Source organism: Nelusetta ayraudi, unplaced genomic scaffold (genome assembly GCF_046127955.1).
Source record: "Nelusetta ayraudi isolate G7.1 ecotype Tasmania unplaced genomic scaffold, CSIRO-AGI_Nayr_v1 ptg000011l, whole genome shotgun sequence".
NCBI lineage: Eukaryota > Metazoa > Chordata > Actinopteri > Tetraodontiformes > Monacanthidae > Nelusetta > Nelusetta ayraudi.
The window spans coordinates 20,129,053-20,142,652 of NW_027466061.1; the positions used below are offsets into that span (position 1 = coordinate 20,129,053).

General features: G+C 42.0%; 1 protein-coding gene across 1 annotated transcript in view; it reads left to right on the forward strand.

Annotated features, from left to right (window-relative positions):
• The window catches only part of ak5 (adenylate kinase 5), a 55,347-nt gene that overhangs the window by 19,734 nt on the left and 22,013 nt on the right, over positions 1 to 13,600 (forward strand). Inside the window, exons 6-7 of the mRNA XM_076021786.1 lie at positions 3,388 to 3,579; positions 10,240 to 10,330. Coding sequence (XP_075877901.1) covers positions 3,388 to 3,579; positions 10,240 to 10,330 — 283 coding nt within the window. The remainder of the gene's footprint in view (positions 1 to 3,387; positions 3,580 to 10,239; positions 10,331 to 13,600) is intronic.

Below are 13,600 nucleotides of genomic sequence, written 5' to 3' on the forward strand. Positions count from 1 at the left end.
AGATAGCCAGGTGAAACAATTATAATCATAACTAGAACTGTAGTCATCAATTTAGTGTTTGAATGAAGTTTACTCAATGTTCTAGTGACGGCCTGTTGGTCGTTACTGTTTTCTCAGTAAACAAGTTCTCGCCTCAATTTAGGGATCATGTAACGCAGAACAAACTAACCAATTTTTTTTTTCTAACGACAATATTATGTCTGTTTTAGTCAAATATCAATTAGTGATGTCACACAGGACACTGAAACACCTCGGATTCTTTGCCCAAGTGGGAGTCAAACAATTGTCATAGATGATTTTGCATGCAATGCTGCTCCACTGGAGTCTGGGATCAAAATATAGATGAGAAAATGAGATTAATATGGGACCCCTTGGAACCTAAAGAGATTCATCTTACTGTGAGGACTATTTGACTGTTTAAGATATTTTTGTCACTGCAGAGTATGTAATTTCAGCTTCAGTAAAACTGCAGTGGGTGTTTGGCAAATGAAACATTTAACTTCTTGTTCAGACCTGCAGGGAAGTCAGCTGTCTGCCTGTGTACATGTTGGCCTGTTTGCCCTGTTTCTGTTCTTTTGGCCAAACCAAATGAATGGCAACCATCCAAGACATACCTGGACATGACAGTTGTTTTCTCCATCCATGAGAACAGAAAATAAATGACCCTGGAGCTCTTTTTAGAGACAGATGGAGACAGCTGATAGTCCTCAGCGTTCACATGCTTAGAAAAGCAGTCCAAGACATAATTGACCCAGGGCAACCAGCCGTCTGGCTGATGTCAGTGATCAACTGTTTTAAAGAAACCATCTCACTATTAAGGCATCCAAAACACTTTGTAGGGCGTAGGGCCAGCAATCTGAGGCGGTGCATTGACAAGCTAGAGACTCGCTAGATAACAGAATACATTTTTCAAAAAAGGGGTTGAATTCAGCACCAGTCGATTCGACTTTCACTCTTTTTGAAATGTTCTGCTAAGTGCTCTCAATTATAAAGGAAAAAATAGAATCAGAACTTTTTTTTCCGGACAAAGCACACACACACACACACACACACACACACACACAGAGAGACTGGCACTTTTGATTTTGTTCAACCTACTTAACACATTATTAACTGTTTCATGCATCATGGACAGTCAAGGGCATTATTAGAAGATAAAGTAGTAGTTGTAGAAATTAAAATCAGTTCTGGTCAGTTATTTTTTATGAGTTGTGTTATCGTGAGATATAAAAGGCAATGCATCCCGCCTGAGGCAGCCGTAATTCATGCATGAAAGGGTTAAAAACACCTTGTCTGTCTAACTTGGCGTCTGGCGACTGCTACAATACACATTTAAATCAAGACTGATACTCTCACGGGAAGTGGCCATTTGTTCATGTGCAAATTTCAATGACAGGTCCTTCCGATTACATAACAACCGTGTTCTACAACCCAGCCACCCCCTCCCCTTTCCCCCACACGAGCAGCAAAGCACGTTGGACTTGCAGGGTTTATAAAAACAGCAACTTCCAACAACAACATCACCCCAGCAGGAGCTATTTTAGTCTCTGGCAGGTTGCCAGATTAAATGCAGACTCTTGAGTGTTCTTTGTGTACTTCTCAACTCACAACTTGGGCAAAACACAAGCAATGTTGCATGAATAGTAATGAGTATGCTTATTCCATAATGACACATCTTAATAAAACATGTGTGAATGCAGAAAGCCCACTATGTCTACCTCTTGGTGGCACCTTTCATTAGATGCACAGTACCGTCCTCGGGTGATCACACGCACCTCAGCGCAATCACCTTTCCAGTTAATGGCCCCAGAATGTTCTGTGAAGCAGACTAAAATAAAGGAGCGCTGAGCTGAGGGTGGCACCTCAGATTAAATCAGCCAGTGACTCTATGAGGCATTTAACTTTTAATAATTCCTTGCGTTTGTATCTGGCAACATCAAATGTCCAGCGTGGAACATCATCATCTGATGGCATTGGTGATTTAAACTAAAGGGGCCCATGTTGGCTAAGACACCTCCATTTTATTTCACACTGATCTGAGTAACATGCCTGCACCTGACTGTGCAGCTCATTGTTATTCTGAGAGACACAAGATCCACATGATTGAATGCAATTTTTGGTCTTTCAACATAGAAAGATATTTCCTCCAGTCAGTCCTACAGTAATACAGTCTCAGCGGTTAACATAAGACATGTGGTAACATTAAGGCAGTAACTAATGGTAAAAAACACAATCTGATGTCTGTCATGTTGGTCTCCCCTAAATGTTAGGGGGTACTGATAGTTTTAAACAATCTTCATTTAGTATATTGTGTTATCCACACACGGGGGGGATGAGGTAGTGACTGTGTTTGTAGGTTGTGTGAATTCACATGTTGTCACTGGTTCCTCTTCACGTCTCATCTCAAGATAGAAGACAAAAATATCAAATTGGATGCATGTTAGATTTCCCCGAAACTGTCATGTCGTTACTTGCAGGGCTCTCAAGTGTCACGCATTGAGCATGACAGTCACTCTTAATGAAAAAAGCACTTCTGCTACAACTGGCGGCATTCCCTGGAAGTTTTATTTTCTTTGGAAATTACAACTGGATCATGAGCTACGAGCATCAAAGAGAACACCAGAGTATGCGAACAGAGCAAATCATAAATACTCACACGCATCAGCGAACCATCTTAGGTTGTTTGAACGACGGTAGTCAATAAATAAAAATGGTTTCACTGTGACAGACAGCGGGTTTGTTATGTTAACGGCTGACCAACGGTAATTAGCTGCTAGTTAAATAGAAACTGCGTTCTGCTGTTTAGTGTAGGGTGTAGCAGGGGCTGCTGGACCCTGTCCCAGCTGTCATTGAGTGATGCAGGGTTACACCCTGACATGTGGCCAGTTTATGTAGGGCCACTTAGGTGTTGACCACATCACAGCTAAACAAAGCACCACTGTGTTGCACGGTCGTGTTACAAATGATCAGAAGTCTATCAACTGCCAGACTGAGTTGGCTAAAGCCATGAGACTGTGTCTGTGAGTAAAAGGTGATAGTATAGCCTATCAATCTAATCTGAGGTTGGGAAAGTACGGTACTTTCCACACATAATAAATCCTTTTCGCAAAGTAGCATGACCATGGAGAGACTACAGACCATTTCCATCATCCGTAGTCCTAAAGACACTTTATCTGGTCTATTTCATTAACTCTATTGCTTTAACATAAAGCATGAATCCTTTACTGTCATGAAAATAGAAACTTTACTCTTGTTGAAGTCTTGACATTCTGACCCCTTGTTTGAGACTCAGCTCCCTCTGGGGTACCATTGTGAACATCACATATGAATGAATGGTAACACGGGCATGACCGTCATGTTTCCTACTCATCATCTGTGCCCTGGTAGATCTGCACCCCTGACCTGGTGGTGTTTCTGGCCTGCACCAACCACCGTTTGAAGGAGAGGCTGCACAAACGAGCCGAGCAGCAGGGACGACCGGACGATAATCCCAAGGCCATCGACCGCCGCCTGACCAACTTCAAACAAAACACCATTCCCCTCGTCAAATACTTCCAGGAGAGAGGCCTCATTGTCACGGTGAGGCTGATGTCTATTTGTATGCATGTGTGCACGGTTTCAAACCAGAAATACACTAACAAGCCACATCCGTAGGTGCTGTTACTGTGCTTGTTACTGTTGCCTTGCGATGGTCTCTGACCAGCCTATCCGTTTTGACCTATGACGCTTGACATCAACATTTTCCTCCACACAACTGCTACTCACTCTATATTTTTCTGTTTTGGACCATTCTCTGTCAATTCTAAAGATGATTGTGATGTTGGTAATATTCAACGAGATCAGCAGTTTTCGAAATGGTCAGACCTGCAAACCGTCTTGACACGAATTATCATGTTCAGTTCTTCCAAAGTCAGTAAAAATCCAGTTCCTACCACTTCCTGACGCTCACAGGCTCTGAGATTGGCGGATCAACTGTTTGTGTTAGCAAGCAGTTAGGCTTTGTACCCAATGAAATGGCCCAGGAGTGTATTTTTGTATGAGTCATCCTTGTGCAGTCAGGTTAGAGAGCGCCATTAGGGCAGTCTTACTGATCACCGCCTGTAGTTTGAGCTGGAAGCAAGTTGGCATGGTGACAACAGCCACACCATCGTCTTCAGATTTCTATTCAATTCTGTGCATATATGGCAGAAAATTGACAGATGTCAACTTTCAAGACTGTGTTTCTATAATGATGAACAAGCATAGAAACCGCCTTACGGAAGACTAGTTTGTTGTTCTATTGTCTTCTAATTATTTTTTAGAATTTTTTTTAAAGCGTGTTTCCCACTATATTCAGTCCTGAAAAGTATTCTAGAAAGATGCGTCTGGGATGAGCAGAAGAGCTACTGCAAGTCCAGTGAGACTGGGCAGCCCTCCAGTGCACCAGTATCCACACTGGACAGAATGGAGATAAACCTTAGTTTCTCCTACATTAGTGTGATTGTTTAATATCTTATAGATTAGATTTAACTGTACCGTGTAAATATGGATGGGCTTTGATGGGTATTTGAGTTGGTAAATTATCCTATGTGATATAACTATAACCAGTCCAGTACGTGCCGCATGGTTAAAAAAAAAAAGTTGAAAAATAATTTTGAGTCAACCTTTGAATTACAAGGAGGATGCTAAAAGCCCTTTAATTTAGCTGAAGTAGATTTATTCATAACATATCTATTTAAAGTACTCCTTTATAGATATTCCAGCTTGTAGAAATGAATTGGTCATATTTAAACATTCAGACTTTCTTGATCGCCATAATAGCAGCTTTAGATGCACAGACTCTTCTTGTTCTTTGCTTTTGGCCACCTTTTGAATACACACACTTTATGTCCTTGAACATATGCATCATTCCAATAATACCTTTATCATCACCTGCCTCGTTAGTCATGGTTGGCTCCTGAATCACACAAATGTGTTGTGTAGATTGCTTTGCTTTGGAACTCGCTTCTTGAATTGATTTCAATTTTTTTTTCAATTCTATTTAATTGTAAACATGTGACTGCAGTCGAACAGAACACTCAGGACAAAATCAAGGAAGCTTCTGACACGTGATGCTCAGACTGATACCACCGGGATCTTGATTTCACTATGTGCCCTCCTGGAGTGGGGACTTTCAGTTAGCAGTGCAACATGTGTGAGTCATGTGTGAAGAGCGCCAATGGCCCCTACTGCCAAACAGGAAGCAGCTCTACCAGGTCTGGAGGTCTTATTGGTCCCTTGAGTCTCAGCACAGGGATTACCAAACTGCTACTGTGAGAAGGCAGTTGTCTGTGAGCGTCTCAATATATAATGCTTATCTATAATGAATTTTGAAAGGAACGATTCAGATTTCCTCAAGAAAGGCTGTTTTAAAGATCAATTTTCTATTTGTTTCTCATTCCACTTTGTCTCAAAATGTTCTCCTTTCATATTTGTATCCATATGTTTATTTAGCATTACACCAACCATGTTCTTGTCCAGCCCCCTCTCTGCCCGCTCTTCACAGGGTACATATATGGACCTCATCTCTGTGACGTCAATGTATGTCATATGTTGAGGTGTATTGACAGTCACTGTTCTGAATGAGGAAAAACTAAGGCTCTTGTATGCTAATACCGAGGTCCAGTTAACCCTCTACTCTAAGGAGAATCTCAAAAAAATATTGATTGTCCATAGATGAAGCAGTGCTGTAAATCAATTGACTGTGTCAAATTTGAAGCTCGCAGATGGAGCTTGGCCTCATGTTGCTGCCAGAATTCAAAATGCCTTCTTCATCCGTGGAAGCGTGCTGACTGCCGCTATTGTCTTCCTTAGCTGTTAATGAAAGAGGCTAGCGGCCCTCCCTGGAGCGCTCCGAAACATTTAGAAAGCGTATTGATGGATCGTCCCTCCCGTGTATTGTTGTTGACTCTCTGTTTGGGATGCAGCAGCAGCGTCTCCAGGATCCCCAGCCATCCTGTTTGTTTAATATCCCTTCAGGCACACACTGATCTGTTGTCTGAAGTTAGAGGAAAGAGCATCACAACTCTGCATGGGGTGTAGGAGAGATTCTTTTGTAGCCAAATGCAAAATGAAGAGGATGAGGCCAGTGTGAATCAACCCTGATTAGCAATGATTTTGACAGCGTTCTTCTCTGTCTCCTTTGGGCTCAACCCTTCACGGGTGTCCACAGCCAATTATTTGCCTCCATCTAACCCCGTCCTCTGCATCCTCTTCCCTCAGACCAACTGACCTCATGTCCTCTTTCACTACATCCATAAATCTCCTCTTTGGTCTTCCTCTTGGCCTCCTGCCTTCCACTTCCAACCTCAAGGTCCTTCTACTGAGATGTTCACTGTCCCTCCTCCACACACATCCATACCAACTCAGTCTGGCCTCTCTGACTTTGTCTTCAAAACGCCTAACCTGCTCTGCCCCTCTGACGTTTTCATTCCTGATCCTATCCACCCTGGTGACTCCCAAAGAGAAGCCCAACATTTCTCTAATGCAGCAGCTCCTGTCTTTTCCTCAGTGCCACTTTCTGAGAACTAGACAAGGTCTGCACTTTCACCGCCATTTTCTGTAGCTTTTCTGTTATTCTTGTCTGTATATCTCTTATCTCTGTAACCTTAATCATTCCACATGGGTCCCTCGCATTCATACATTCGGAATCAAGCATACTTACTATTAATTATTTAAACAAAAAATCAGAATTACAAGGCCGCAGAGAGCAGACAACTGTTGCAAACGTACACATTAGTTGGTATCATAGGTGTTCAGTCACAGTCATGCCCTGCTACTTTGTGATTGACATAAATGTTACAGTGGACCCATTAAAGACTCAAATTATAATGGATTAGTTGCCATAACTCTTTCCAGAGGACCGCTGTGTGCGTTAACACCTGGACTTGATTAAACAGCTGAGTTGGCATTTCTCTCATCAAGTTCATGGTGACATTTTTTAGAAGTTTACATTTTTTTTCTGCAATTGAATGCACTGTTTGAAAAATGACATTTAAACAAGTGATTACATTAAAAAAAAAAAAAAAAAAAAAAAAAACTTTCAAAGACCAGTTTCATAAACAGGTTGTGTAGGATACTTTTCAGTACTGAATATAGTGGGAAACAGACTTTTAAAAATATATCTATTAAAAGATAATAAATCAACAAAATAGTCCTCCGTAAGCCAGTTTCTATGCACGTTCACCATTATAGAAGCACAGTCTGGAAAATGTTCCACCACCTGCTGCTTATCTCTGTCTAGACTTTGTGCTTTCTCCTGTTGATTATTGCGACTGTTAGACCTTGTGCAACTCTGGTATTATTAAATCTCTTCATATTTTCAACCAAAGGCCTGGATTCACTTTTATATTTAATCATTGTAACTCGTCAGAATGCAGAGTAATTGGCCTCTCATGATTCATTGTTTTTGTCTTGAACACAAAGGACTAGCTAAATCAAAGGACTTGCTGAATCATCAGCAGATCTTTCATGTAAACAACACCCCAGATCTTCCCAGTAAATAATGGCAATATTTTTACATTACAGCCAGAAAGAAGTGTGTTACGGGAAGTTTCATTTAGATGTAAACTCCCATTTTTTCCAACACAGTACACAGTAACATGTCGGATATAAACTTAGTAAGTAAATCTGTGTTTTACATTTGAGCGACAGGATATTGTGTAGACACAATTGTAGACAAGTTGATGATTCTCCTGACTAATTATCCCAGAGGAGAAGTCAATCGTTTCACCTCTAATGAATGTACCAACCTCTGAGGCACTAATTGCTTTCGTTCAGCAAGGGCCTTTTGTATGACACTAATCCTTTCTTTTAAAATGTCAGATTCAATAAAGGGAAGCAAAAGTCCCCGAAGGAACGACGGGAATGACTCACTACTACAGAATCGTCGTTGCCGAATTGGAACTGACTGAGATGCTACACCGTGTTTGTTAATTGTGCAATATTTCACCTAATCCCCTTTCCCCTGTCTCTGTTAGGAAGTTTTGTCATTGACGAGGGCGTGTCGGCAAAGTGCAGCATCTGATCGTTCTGCTCAACCTTTCAAACCTTGACGGGCTTGTCAGAAATGAGCAGGAAATAGCATGTGGGAGGACATGAGGCTAACTTTAACTGAAATGTCCAGTCATTCTCGGAAAAAGGAATCATGTTTTTCGAATTCCTCCTGCTTCCCAGCTCCTGCTTTCCGACCACATGCAGATACATGTATAAATAAATGAAAAAAACGAAAGATGCTGTGCTGCTTTTCAACTCTAAATGGAAAGCTGACCTTATTATAAACAGAACATTATTCAGAATGACATGTTCTTCATCTCACAACACCTTATTTAAATGCATGAGTCAAGCTTTCAGAAAAACTTGTCCAAGTTGTTCAAATAACTCTAACTCCACCCAGAGTCTTTGGGTCGGATGATCATACGGATAAGACGAAAGGACCCAAAAGAGCCTCTGCAAGGGCCCAGGAGCTTTGTCTCTCTCTGCTTCATTCACTCTCTTTAATCCTCGTCTCCCCTCATGGAAATCTGTGGTACATTAGATGAAGACTTTTATATTGCTTCCTTCTTCCAATCCTATTATTATGAAGCTTTTGCAAAGGTGGGGTTGGAGATGAGGGTTTTTACCTTATGCATCCACCTTGGAAAGAGCTCACAGAGTTCCACAGTGTTTGGAAATTGGAGGCCAACTTGGAAGAAAAGTGGATGAACTTCTGTCCATCAAATTGAAGCAGGATAGTCAGATCTTCACCAACAGTTAAAGCCAAGGTTGGCTAAAGGTTCAACGCCACACTTTTGTCATCACTGTGTGGAGACCCATAATCTTGTGGGACATTCAACTAAACTCTTGTCAAAGGCAGTAGGGAGGAAATAGAAAACACTGCATCCCCAGAGAAAGCACTTCTAATGCAAAAAATATCTTTCTATTTGGAAAAAAAAACATTGCTGCAGCATCTAATCTAATCTCTAGATTGTAATTACTCACTTTATTTTTTCCTTGTCATCCTCTGCGTTTCTCACCCCCCACTTTTGCTACAAGTTACAGGAAGTTAACTAGTGATTGAACACTAAGACCAATTTGAAACTCTTGAAGTTTAGTTTGACAAATTTAGTCACATTTCACAATTGAAATCTCTCCGTTCAGCTGTATTGTAATGCTGCTACCTCATATTGCACCAGATGGTGAGGCTGACAGTGAAATCAGTGATACCGACAAACTCAACGGCCTCATGTTTAACTGTCACCTCTCATGTGTTGCGGGGTCAGAGTGAGTCTAAGCCTTCTGCCCTCATGAGTCAACCGGACCCTCAAATTACTTCCAGCTCTTGGTCTGCCCTTGAATACATAAGCCTTAAATTAGAGGAGGTTCATTCTTTGTTGTTGTTTGGCAGCTTCCTGTTGAAGGAGAACACATTTTGGTTTAAGATGCTGCAGCGTGAGAGCAAAGAGGCAGGCAGAGAGAAGCCAGGCTCCCCAGGAAACCCCCAGTCTGATGCGAGTGGACTGCAGTTAGGGTCTCCCACGCACCTCTTGGCGGACAAAATCCCTTTTCTTTTTTACAACTTAACCATAGAAAAAACAACAAGGTCACTGTCGTTGTTGTTGCCACGTTACATTACTGTTGACGTGCACCCCCATAGCTGACATTACTTTCATTCTGCTCTGATTTATTTGGGAAGCACAGTAAAGGTCAAATACAGAAAAAAAGTAAGCAAAATGTTTCTTCTGACCTTTCAGATGTTTTGCTTAGGAGCACAAGAGGCAAAAGGGAACTTCTGTGTATTCATGTCAAGTCATGAACACATAAACAATCCTAGAGCATCATGAGGCTTAGCAGTAGGACATATTTACCAAGTTAGTGTGGGCTTTCAAAACCAACATGGTAAAAAGTTTGGACACACCTTCCAATTCAAATCTTTTTTTCGGTTGCTTTTTTTACATGCAGATTAATACTGAATACATCAAAATGCGACAAAAAAAAAACATATTGTGGTGGTAAACAAAAACATTTCTAGTTTAGTTCAGTTAGTTCAGATCCAGTGTTGTGATGGTATGTTGCAGGTCACTCTTATCTTGCCTCGAACCCTAGAGGTCCTACACAAGGATCTCCAGGTCCCAGATTGTTTGCAGATATTTTGAATTTGTGAATTTGCTTGAATTTCTGAGCAGTTCTAAATCGAGTCTAATTTCTGTCCCCTTTACTTATTCCTTTCTGTTCCTCCTCCAGTTGGACGCAGACCGAGAAGAGGAGGAAGTCTTCGGAGACATCAGTATGACCTTGGACAATAAGCTGTTTCCCTCCTGTGAGCCTGCAGCGGGTGAGACACCGACCGGGCCGCACAGTTTAGAATCCTGAAAATCTAGAAAATCCATTATGATCTTAAAAACTATGACTGAAGGCTGCCCAGGGCTGATGGAGCCACAGCCAAAGATTAGTGCAGCTGTGTCAAATTCTGTCTTAATCTTGACCAAGTGCGAATGTGCGTGCACGTGAGTGTGCGTGCGAGCCTGCGCGCGTGCCTGCGTGCACGTGAGCGTGCGTGCGAGCCTGCGTGCGATTAATATTTCTCAGAGGTCAGACTATGCAGATGACATAATGTAATACACCAGCCACAGAAAAATATCTTCAGGTTGCCTTATTACTCTGTAAGGCAGAGAGACGTGTGTGTGTGTGCGCGCACACGTGCGTGTATGTGCGTGTGCGCTGTCTGTGTGCGCAGACAAGAAGGAGACATCAGAAACATCTCCTGCCAGCATCCCTGCTCGTTGGCATAGCAACAAGCCGAGTGACAAAAAGCTGAATGGAGACGGTGGGAGCGAGTCTCTGATAAGTCATGTGACGTGACAGAGACAATCTGCGGGTTATGTAAAGCCTGATAATGAACTCTCCTGACATTTTTGGCTGAATGTCAGTGAACGATGCGAGCAGCGTGGCTGTTTCTGCCGTCATGAAAGCCTTCCTGAGAGTTTTTAGTAAAATGTTACTGGCGGAACTGGGATTTAGATTGAAGAGTGTGTTCAGTCTGTCACAAGGGAGCCCCTACATTTCATTGCGATGAAACTCTGCCACCTTTCAGTGCTCAACAAATATTAATTCAACTGCGGCGCAGTTATTTCCTGGCGAGCTAATGGTGTGAAGCGTTTATGAAAGCACAATATGAAAGGAACTGCATACAAGATTGAATTTGTCATACTTGAGGAGAAACAACTTAACTTTAAGAGGAGAAAATGGCATCACTCACACGATGCTGTGTGTGTGTTCTTCATTAGTTTCTTCCTTCTATCAACAACAAACAATGCCTCACAGCCTGCGATGTTCTGATGGTTGCTTAACGAGTTCAAATGGAAACCTAAAGTGCACGTTAGAAGAAAACAAAACAGTACAGATAGGATATCAAGAGGGGAATTGTCCAACGTGAATATTGTGTGCTTGATCCATCAGTTCACATTATCAAGGAAACAGTGATGGTCCTGTTCTGTTTGCTACATCCTTGTTAGTAAGTACACCTGCGGAGGCACAGGCACTTTGTTTTGGTGTCCTTGCAGTACATAACTGCCCCATGTGCCACTGATATAATACTGCATGACGCCACTTCATGTGGAAAGCGTAGCTTTAACACTAAAGTTTGTTTTTTATCTGTGTGACATAGTATTAAAATAATCAGTTAATACTTTTTTCCAATACTTTTTTTTTGTTGTTTTTTTCATACAGATCATTAATGGTTTTCTTCAGATAGTTTTCTTTTACAATACGGCTCATTGGCTGTGTTATTGGTGACACCAGATGTTGCCAAACCACCACCAAGGCTGCAATGACTGAAAAATGGCACTTTATGTCAGTCTCAAACTCTGATGCTTGGTGTGTCGGGCGTGTCTGTTTGAATAATAATACAATGTGTGAGATCCATTCTGCCACTGCTCAGACTTTCAGTTGGTTTTCATGCTGCAGCCCTCATCACAGGCGTGCACGCTTGCAATGTTTCCAAAGCAACCGATGCAGATGGGTAAATCACAGATCGCTGATGTGCAGACTCATCAATCAACCAACCAACCAATCAATCAATCAATCGATCAATGAACCTTTATTTGTAAAGTGTTAAATCACGTCCAAAGGTGTCTCGAAGCAAAATCTGGAGAAAACCAACTGAACTCTCCAGAGCAAGCAAAGCGCTATATCAGCCAGGAAAAACTCCTTGTAGGAAGAAATCTGGAGCAGATCCAAACTGCACATGGCGCTCAACTGCTTCGACCAGTTGGGGTGAAAAAGAAATACCATAAAGGAAGAGAGAGAGAGAGAGGGAGAGAGAGAGAGAGAGAGAGAGGGAGAAACAGTGGCAAACAGGCCAGAGTGAGTTGCAGGGGGAATTTCAAATTGCTAATTGCTAAGCTCTCATCATATAGACATAGATATAAATGTGTACTTGTAAACGACAGTGTGGACAGGAGAGCTTCAGATTTGAGCAAATCAGATTTGAGTGCAGTGTGAACGTTGCCTCTGTCAAGAGCAGCTGGATGTTCAGTGGTCAAGAAGCCAAACCTTGGTCAGCTTCAGCATAAACATTGTTGGATTAAACATGAAATGGTTACGCTGCTAAGGACAGAAGATTGGAAGTGACGCTTGGAAAATCTCTTCAATCTCCCCAGATTGGAATCTCATGGCTCATTTCTCTGTAATTTCTCCACTGTGTGTCTTTGCGCCCAAGGACGAAGGCCTGATGCAGAAGATGGCCTCCTTGAACAAAATGTCTGTGTCCCACACAGAGTAGACGGAGTAACTGGCAGCACGGAAGCAAAGAAAGTAGAAAGTACAAGTAGTGCTTCACAGAGCAGAGAAATCTTGTGTGGAGACCATCACCGGACATTTCAATGAAGAATGTTTGCGATACTCTGACCCACTGATCCTCCATAAAACATTTCTCCAGCGTGTCTTCAGCCGGGGCCAAAGGTTTGGCACATCCCAAGAGATCCTTGAATTCTAATTACCTGGTGCTACTTGACAGCTATCTGGCATAACCCTGTCCTCGCTCGAGTGCACTCTATTTCATGACAAAGCGGTAAAATACCAAGCAGACACAGGTGTCCCTGTCTTGAGCTGCACCAGGGTAGAAATTCCTTTAACCAGAAAAAAAAAGACCTTTGGGGAATTGTGAAACATCAACACTCTGATTAGGCAGTAGAGACATTGGTGCCAAAAAACTGACCTTGTTGCCTCCAAAAAGATCACTGCTCCTCCTGCACTCAGGTCCGGGTGTTGCTGGACCTTTGCCAGCTGTCTTGGGGTGAAGGCAGGCGAAGCCTGGCTTGGTGATGGGTAGGGGGGCGTTGAGAGGGTTGGAGGTTTATGGATTTGGGTGGAGTCATAAGTTTTATTTTTCTGTTGCATTTTTGTTACATGATTATTATTTTTTGGTCAAGCCCATTATGTTGCATTTTCTTACTTTGAAAAGTGCTTTATAAATAAAGTTTGTTTGATTGATTGATTGCACCCTGGACAAGTCACCAGTTTATTGCAGGGTCACATAGAAAGACAGATAATCATTCACACCCACACTCACTCCTACTCATTCCTGTGTGAATTTTGTCATCTA